This window comes from Podarcis filfolensis (genome assembly GCF_964270895.1).
Source record: "Podarcis filfolensis genome assembly, chromosome: 8".
NCBI lineage: Eukaryota > Metazoa > Chordata > Lepidosauria > Squamata > Lacertidae > Podarcis > Podarcis filfolensis.
In genome coordinates this window covers 70,249,858-70,258,488 of record NC_139611.1, presented here as the reverse complement: position 1 = coordinate 70,258,488, position 8,631 = coordinate 70,249,858, and the positions used below count along the sequence as shown (strand labels likewise).

The 8,631-nt window shown below is 43.9% G+C and overlaps 1 protein-coding gene across 2 annotated transcripts; it reads right to left on the bottom strand.

The window, feature by feature from the left end:
- Positions 1-212: 212 nt before the first annotated feature.
- HTR1D (5-hydroxytryptamine receptor 1D) lies at positions 213-6,660 on the bottom strand. 2 transcript variants are annotated; one of them, XM_083627718.1, is made up of 3 exons: positions 5,902-6,660; positions 5,632-5,757; positions 213-2,828 (listed from the first exon to the last, which is right to left on the bottom strand). In XM_083627718.1, the coding sequence occupies exon 3, from the start codon at positions 2,649-2,651 to the stop codon at positions 1,560-1,562; it is 1,092 nt and encodes a 363-aa protein (XP_083483844.1). In that variant the 5' UTR covers positions 2,652-2,828; positions 5,632-5,757; positions 5,902-6,660; the 3' UTR covers positions 213-1,559. The 2 variants fall into 2 exon arrangements, with proteins under 2 accessions (XP_083483844.1, XP_083483845.1); XM_083627719.1 differs by having other exon boundaries at positions 6,100-6,660.
- Between the last annotated feature and the right edge of the window lie 1,971 nt (positions 6,661-8,631).

The following is an 8,631-nucleotide window of genomic DNA, read 5'->3' as shown; positions in this document are numbered from 1 at the left end:
CTTTGGCCACCTCATGAGAAGAGAAGACTCCCTAGAAAAGACCCTGATATTGGGAAAGATGGAGGGCACAAGGAGAAGGGACGACAGAGGACGAGATGTTTGGACAGTGTTCTTGAAGCTACCAGCATGAGTTTGACCAAACTGGGAGGCAGTGGAAGACAGGAGTGCCAGGCATGCTCTGGTCCATGGGGTCACGAAGAGTCGGACACAACTAAACGACTAAACAACAACAAAACCATTTATCTTAAAAGACATCACTCTGCTGTATCTCATTCCAAAGGAAACATGAAGCCTGGGTAAGCATCTGGAAGCTCCGGAATCTTCCACCGCTCAGAGATTGGGGTGGGGTGCAACAATATTAGTATTTTTGATGGATCTTTTGTGCAAATTTCCCCATCGGACTCTGGGAACCCAACACTTTTGCTGAATATCTCACAAAATCCTGAATGAAGAATGAAAATTGTTCAAAGCTGCGTTGGAGGAAAAGAGAATTTGGGATAGCCAGGAGCAAAGCTTTATACCCATTTCTCACACTGTATTCCTCCTACAACCAACAATGTACAGTTTCTTCTCATAATTTGCACAATGAAATAACAAGAGCAGCAGCAGCAGCAGCAACAACAACAATAATATATAGTACTTTGCCCAAATGCTCAAAAGCACTTCATATAATTTGCTCCGTAACCCTTAGAAAACAAACTCTGAAAATTCAGCGCTTCATTCCCAAATTACAAAAGTGGGTAGGTGAGAAATCTGAGACAAATAATACAGATTTGTTAATTTGTAGTAAAGCAAGAATGAAAAGATTGTGTCGAGCAACACAGTTCATAACAGCTCCATTATTTATTTCATTCTGCTTGTTTTGAAATCTTTTGGTTTTGCAGATACATGTATTCAATGCACAGACTAGTAAGTCTTAAAAAGTTATCTTTATCACAGAGAACAAAAGAAAAGACAGTGAATAGTCACACGCAACAATAGACTGGTTTGTTCCACCACATGTTTGCTTACTAAGATTTAAATAAGCCTTGTGGGCATGCATGCAGCCCCTTTTCTCCTCCCTTTGCAAGAGGAGTGAACAGACAAGGAACCCTGAAAATAACTATGGTTTCCTGTTTCAACTGAACCAGGAAACTATGGCCAATGGCTTCAGAACAAGCCAGGATATCAGGGCTGCAATCCTATACCTGCTCATGTGGGAATAAACCCCACTGAAATTAATGGGTATTACTCCTGCATAAGGCTGGCATGCCTTAGGGTATCGTCAAACCATGAATTCACACATACTGGTTTGTTCTGAAGTCATTAACCATAGTTTCCTGGTTTGGAAGAAATGGAAGACTTCCATTCCGTTACTGTAATACTTCCTAGTTTGTTCAGCCGGAGAGGAAAATAGAGGGGCTGCATGCAAGTTGCCAAAAAGCGTCATTAAGCCGAGTTATAATTAGCTGAATACAGTCAATGAGACCATCATCATCCACCCCATAGGAAACTATGAGTGCAGGTGGGGTACAGTTTATGCATTGGCAGCTATGTCAAACCCGGAAGGAGTTTCGGGACTAGGAGCACTTCTTAAACCGAATCATTTTCTGAAAAGCCTGTTTGAAGTCTTCGTTAAAGGCAGTATATATCACGGGGTTGATCAGTGAGTTCAGGTAGCCTAGCCATGTGAAAATGTCAAGCAGAATGGGATGAGACCAGCAAGCTTCGTGACAGATAGGCAGGACTAAAGACACCACAAAGAACGGGAGCCAGCAGAAAATGAACGCTCCTAAAATTATCCCCAGAGTTTTTGTGGCTTTTCTTTCCCGGGCCGCCGAAATCCGTTTCCTCTCCAGGATGCTATCGGCGACTTTGATCCTTACGTGGTTGATTAATACTGGGGAGCTGCTGGAATGAGAATGCCCTTCCTGAAGGTTTGAGCTGAGGGAGCAGAGGGAGGAGCCTGCTGAGCCAGTGATCAGGTGGGCCGTGGTAAATCGCTTCCCGTACAGCGATGGCGGCTTAAGAATCCGGGATCGAGCGGCCACGTAAATCCTACCGTAGAGGATGATGAGCAGCACTGTTGGAATATAGAAGGCGCCGCAGGTGGAGTAAATGGTGTAGGAGATCTGATCCGTATTCACGACGCAGTGCAGTATTTCTTCCTGAGCTTTGGCCTGCCTCCAGAAAAGGGGCGGCATGGAGATGCAGATGGAAATGACCCAAACCACAGTGATCATCAAGGCGGCTCTGCTGGCAGTCCGGCGCTTGGTATATTCGAGAGCATCCGTGATGGCCCAGTACCGGTCCAAGGCAATCACGCAAAGGTGCAAGATGGAGGCCGTACAGCAGGTGATGTCTGAGGACAACCAGATGTCGCACATGATCTGGCCAAAGTTCCATTCGTGGCTAATGGTGTAAGCAATGCTGATTGGCATGACCAGGATGGACACTAAAAGGTCTGTGGCGGCCAAAGAGCCAATGAGGTAATTTGCAGGAGTGTGGAGTTTCCTGGTCAGAATGATGGTGATGATCACAAACATATTGAAGAGCATCGTCGCCAGAGTGATCACAGCCAAGATGGCGGCAAGCGAAACCTTCAGGCCTAGCAGCGTCCCCTCGTTCCATTCCTCCGGCAATTCACTGGCGTTGAGAGACCTGTTTGACATGCTGAGGAGAATAGACTTTGCAGACCAGTTGTACTGGGTCACTCTTGGCTGTATTGGATTCCTCCCTTCCTCTTTTGAACTTAATCCTTTACATATACTTGATAACGTCTGTCTCGGTCTTTAACAAAACCAGGTTTTCTGAACTAGATCTTTGAGGTTGGTAAAAAAAGCACGCCACTGTGAAACAGAAGCAAAGACAATAACGCAAGCATTAACCAAGCATTAACTACAGTGCACTTTATGATGCAGACTTTGGTACTATGGAGCCCAGTGCAAGGCCAAAATCTGGTGGACCCCTCCCCCCAAGCCCTCATGCTGGCTTCCCAAAAGTAAGTAAGGAGGTAGCCGCTTTGGGAAAGAGTCATGAGGCTCTGGCAGGGTCCTAGAGCCCTCCTTTCCAAAACTGGGAAAGTGCTAACTAGGCTTTGGCAAGGAGGTGGGAGGACTCTAGGACCCTGTCAGAACCTCACACTTCCTTCCCACAGTTTAGAGCCTTGCTCACCTGGCTTTGAGATTGCACCCCCTTTGCTCAGTGCCCAGTGAGTGTGCACCACTTGCACAGCCCTACATACCTGTGCTATGACTCCAGCAGCTAATCCTCAGGGGCATATTAACACAGGCTATACAATCAACAGTACAGTGGTGCCTCGCAAGACGAAAAGAATCCGTTCTGCGAGTCTCTTCGTCTAGTGGTTTTTTCATCTTGCGAAGCAAGCCCATTGACGGATTAGCGCTATTAGCGGCTTTTAGGCTTAGCGGATAAGCGGCTTAGCGGCTTAGAAAAAGGGGGGGGGGAAGGAAAAAAAACCCGCAGGAACTCGCAAGACATTTTCGTCTCGTGAAGCAAGCCCATAGGAAATTCGTTTTGCGAAGCACCTCCAAAACGGAAAACTCTTTCGTCTAGCGAGTTTTCCGTCTTGCGAGGCATTCGTTTTGCGGGGCACCACTGTAATAATATAATTTCTACTGCAATTCTAACCGTGTTCACTCAAAAGTAAGAGCCAAACTAGACAGTATGTGAAATATGTAATTGCATCTGTCTGTCTGTCTGTCTGTCTCTTTCTCTCTCTCTCTCTCTCTCTCTCTCTCTCTCTCACACACACACACACACACACACACACATATCAGCTGCTGGAGGCAGAATCAGGACCAGGACCATGGCATGTCTATGTCTCTGTGTTAAAACTTCCATGCTGTGCTGAAGTCCAACCAAAAAATGCTCTTATTTGACCCAGGATGAAAGCTGTTATTTGTACAAATAGCAGTTTCCATCCTGGGCCAAACTGCAGCTTTGGGGAAGAGGGGATTTTTGTAAGGACTGCAGTGGTGGGAGTGGGGAAGAGTTGATTCTTTACATTCACAAACGTCACGCACCTTCTAGTTTGGCCCCAAGGCTTTACTGGGTTCACTGGAACATACTCCCTAAATCTGGAGTAGCTAACATGGCACCTTCAAGCTGTTGTCGGACTTCAACTCTCATCAACCTACGGCAGCATGGCCAATGTCAGGGATGATTATAACTGCAGTCCATCAAGAACTGGAGGGCACAATAGCTAGCTCTGCCCTAGAAAGCGGTTGGATCCAGAGTTCAGCAAATGCAACTCCCATGTAGCTCCTGTTTGCAAAAGATAATGCTGCAGAATGTTCCGGAATGCATTTACTGCATGGGAGTTAAGGCAGACACTTCAACATACAATTTCCATGAGTTTTTCTGTAAGCTCCTGAACGCTTCTCTTAAACCGATTTAAGAAAGCAAACAAACCCAAACTTTGGATATTCTGGTGTTTGTGAGTTGTATTTTCAATGAGCAAAAGCCTCCACTTTGTGCTTAGATTCTCATCCAAGAATGGGAAAGGAAAGTGTCCCATCATCACTATAGTGATTTACCTACCCAGCTGTTCTCAGCAAACCATCGCTCCTCCTCCTTCAGGCATTACAGGTTCCAGAGTTAAACAAGTAGAGGTGCCCAAGGAAGGAGGGAAGGACAGTAACAAAGGCCAATCCAGCAACTGGTGCTGCTCTGGCTGTCAAAAGCAATTGCTACCTTAGCACAGAAAAGTTTGCACTGGCATTTTGCAATGAGTCAAGACAGAAAGTCCAAAAGGAATTGCTGTTCGCTAAAGCGTTAAATCGTTTTTGAATATGTTATTTTCCACTGCTAAGCACCATTAAATGGTAAGGCCTTCAGGGGCATAGATACTTTTTTTACCCCCCTTTCCTTTTCAGTATATAAGTGTAGAAACTTGGGTAACTTTCTTGAACCCTTTAGGAAATCTATAGATCTGAAGAAATACTGAACTATATACATAGAAAAATAAATTGAGTTTTAAATGCCAAGGCACACACACCAAGTCTTTGTGATACCTGAATAGAACAAAAAGAGATCTTTTAGATCAGAGCAAGGGCCTGTCTAGTCTACAGTCCTGTTCTGGTGCACATAGTGACTTTCCTGATGACTCTGAGATGTCGAAGAAGAAGAAGAAGAAGAAGAAGAAGAAGAAGAAGAAGAAGGGGTGTTTGGATTTGATATCCCGCCTTTCACTCCCTTTTAAGGAGTCTCAAAGCGGCTAACATTCTCCTTTCCCTTCCTCCCCCACAACAAACACTCTGTGAGGTGAGTGGGGCTGAGAGACTTCAAAGAAGTGTGACTGGCCCAAGGTCACCCAGCAGCTGCATGTGGAGGAGCGGAGACGCGAACCCGGTTCCCCAGATTACGAGACTACCGCTCTTAACCACTACACCACACTGGCAGTACAGGGAGGCAACCCCTCTCTCATAACACTAGAACTTGCTTCAGAACAGAAAGTATTTCCTTAGGTACCTTCCCCTCTATCTCTATCCACTTTCTCCACACCACGTTAAATCTGCAAGGCTTTCTCTCTCCTTTATCATTGTCTGTTCACTGCAACGACGTCATTTTGCTGAGCTGCCATCTACTGCCATGCATGGACGAAGGTCTCTGCAGGTTCTGTGATCTTACCTTCTGCAAATAGTTCATGATCAGGCAGAGGATGCTTTATTATTCTTAACTGCAAAGCCACACAGGGATCCTGGAGCCGAGAAAGACCTTGACTAGCTGACCCTGCTCATTATTCTGGGACTGGATCTAAAGGAAGAAACAGAGTGTGTTAGCCCAAGAATATATTGTAAGTGGAGCAGTGACAGAATCACAGATAGCAAGAGTTCCTCTGTCCATGACTAAAACCCCTGTGCTATTCATTTATTCTACTTTTATTCGGAAGGCACGGACCATCCCATGGCATTGGGGCCCATCTGCAATTTGGAGGATTATTGCCCAGGCTGTGGCCTAGTTTCTCATGGAGGAGTAGGCTAAAGTCAGCCAGAATGAGCCTGAGACTCCGAGGCCTAGTCCAAACCTCAAATCCACTGGAATCCCCAACCATAATGCTTTTAAATTGTGTCGCTGTCAGGGCAGCTCTCCAATTACCAAGAATGACCTTGTTTCTGAACGACTCTGGGCACATCACTACACCTTTTGTTGCTAAAAGGTTCTATTATTAAGACATAGAGCCATGTAGTTAATTTAACATTGCCCAGTGAGTCACCCATTAAGCTGGTGACAGGTGAGCAATGACAGAAGCACATTCTTACCTGGCCTTAGAGACGCAGACCCACATCAACAAGGTGAACCGTCTGAGGGTGGAAAATGGAGAGATTGGAAACATAAATTTAAAAGCTTCACTATACTAAGGATGGGAACACCCTTAATTCTTCTAGGGGTAAGCTTTCCTTTTTATTTTTTATCTTTAGTAGTTCTCATTGTTCGGGTTTCTAGCCTGTTATATATATAGTTGGTGAAAGCGAACTTTATTTCTCAAGCTTGAGAATGTTTTTGTCTGGCCTTTGTAAGTTGTGATCTTGCAGCCTTAAACTTTTGCTTGCTGATTAATATATGACATTTTATTGTACTCTATTGTATTGTATATTTTGTTGTTTTAATATGCTGTCCACTGTGGGCCTTTCAGCTGCAGCGCAATATATATTAATAAACTGTAATAATAACTGTGATGATGATGGTGGTGGTGCTCTGGTTGGTATATATCAATAATACCCAATTCCTGCCTTATGGTAGAGTTTCTCACGTAAGCACCCATTTTGAGTGGCAATAAGCAACTTATATAACTTTTTATTTGTGGTTTTTCTATAGGACCGTGCTAAAAGTAATGGAGGAAAACGTCAATCCTTTTCTAGAGAGAAAACTGGCAAGTGCACTATTGTGCTCATGTCCTGCTCTGGTCATCTGGTTGGTCACTGTGGAAACAGAAACCTTTGGTCTGATCCAGCCTAGTTCTCTTATGTTCTTAAATGTTAGAAAAACAGGGCCTTTTCAGTGCTGGCACTGCAGTTGTGGCATTTTCTCCCTTGGGAGTTTTGCCAAACGCCACTTTTCCAGCTTTTAGAGGGTCACTGAAACCCTTTTTTACACTGAAATGCTATCTCCTTGCATTTGAAAAAGTTACTTTGTTCTGGATATTTTGTTTTCATTTGTTATTTTTGTAAGTCATTTAGGGATATATATTTTTAAGCACGATATAAACAATTAAAATAAATTCAATCACAGTTTCTTTTGAACTCTGTTGCAGATGTGCTCAACATAGGAAAATTTGATTACAGATGCATCATGAAGGTGTTCCCTAGATACCAAGCAGGCATTGCTAGGTTTACATATAAATCAACTTATCTTGCCCCTCATTTGTTCAGTATAATAATAATAATAAACAACTCTGGGAGGCTTTCAGCAGAATATAAAAACATAATAGCTGCAACAAAGTACAGAAGGAGCTGAATTTGGAAAGTTTTCAGTGAGCCAGTGTGACTTTAACAAATAATGGTGTGTCTTACAAAGGACAAGCAAATCCAAATGATAGAGTGTACTATAACATTGTTGGAAAATTGCTGTTTTGGATCTCATGCCATCGAAATCGTTTCACTTCCGAAAACAGTGCTTTGTACTACGTTTGGTATTTTATCAGTGCCATGCTTACAATCAGCTTTGTTTACAGTTCACGTCAAAAGGATATTTTTATGTTACATGTGTACGTATATGGAGAAAAATGCAGTAACTTGATTTTTGCAAGGTTAAAGGCTGCCAATTAAATGGCTTTTTCCCAGGCCTCTGGTAGTCTGGATTAAATAGTTCCCATTGAATATGTCACGAGTTCTGCAAGAGGGATGAAATAACTCATCTGAGGCAGCTATCAGTATGAACAGTCATGGGCTAGTTATTTCAGCAGCAGTGGAAAACAGAGTCATGCTTCCCTGTTCTGTTGACATTTGGCAGAAAACAGTCCTGGATTTTGTAAGATTCTGGACTCAAGAGTCTATAAAATTGCTGTCACTGCAACTGGGATTCCAAGGCAATGATAAAAAAAGGAAATCGTTCAGCCAAAATCTAAGACGGTATCCTGATAAAACCCTTCTTCTATACTTTTTTTGTTAAGTGACTAGACTTCTCACTTCCATAAATGGCCAATGCTAAAATGCTATATATTATAGTGTTATAGTTCTCAGGTCTAGTTCTGGGTTTGAAAAGGCCCTGGGCAAAAAGCCTTTGGTGGGGCCTTTCCCTGTCGGTGGGTCATAGCAGGTGGTGCTGTGGTCGAAACCACTGAGCCTCTTGGGCTTGCCGATCAGAAGGTTGGAGGTTCGAATCCCCACAACAAGGTGAGCTCCTGTTGCTCTCTCCCAGCTCCTGCCAACCTAGCAATTTGAAAGCACACCTGTGCAAGTAGATTAATAGGTACCGCTGCAACGGGAAGCTAAACAGCATTTCCATGGGCTCTGGTTTCCATCACAGTGTTCCGTTATGCCAGAAGTGGTTTAATCATGCTGGCCACATGACTCAGAAAGCTGTCTGTGAATAAACGCTGGCCTGAAAGCGAGATGAGTGCCGCAACCCCATAGTCGCCTTTGACTGGACATAACCATCCAGGGGTCCTTTAGCTTTTTACCTTTACTG

Coding starts and splice junctions, on each gene's coding strand:
- HTR1D (XM_083627718.1), bottom strand. CDS start 2,651: ATGTCAAACAGGTCTCTCAACGCCAGTGAATTGCCGGAGGAATGGAAC.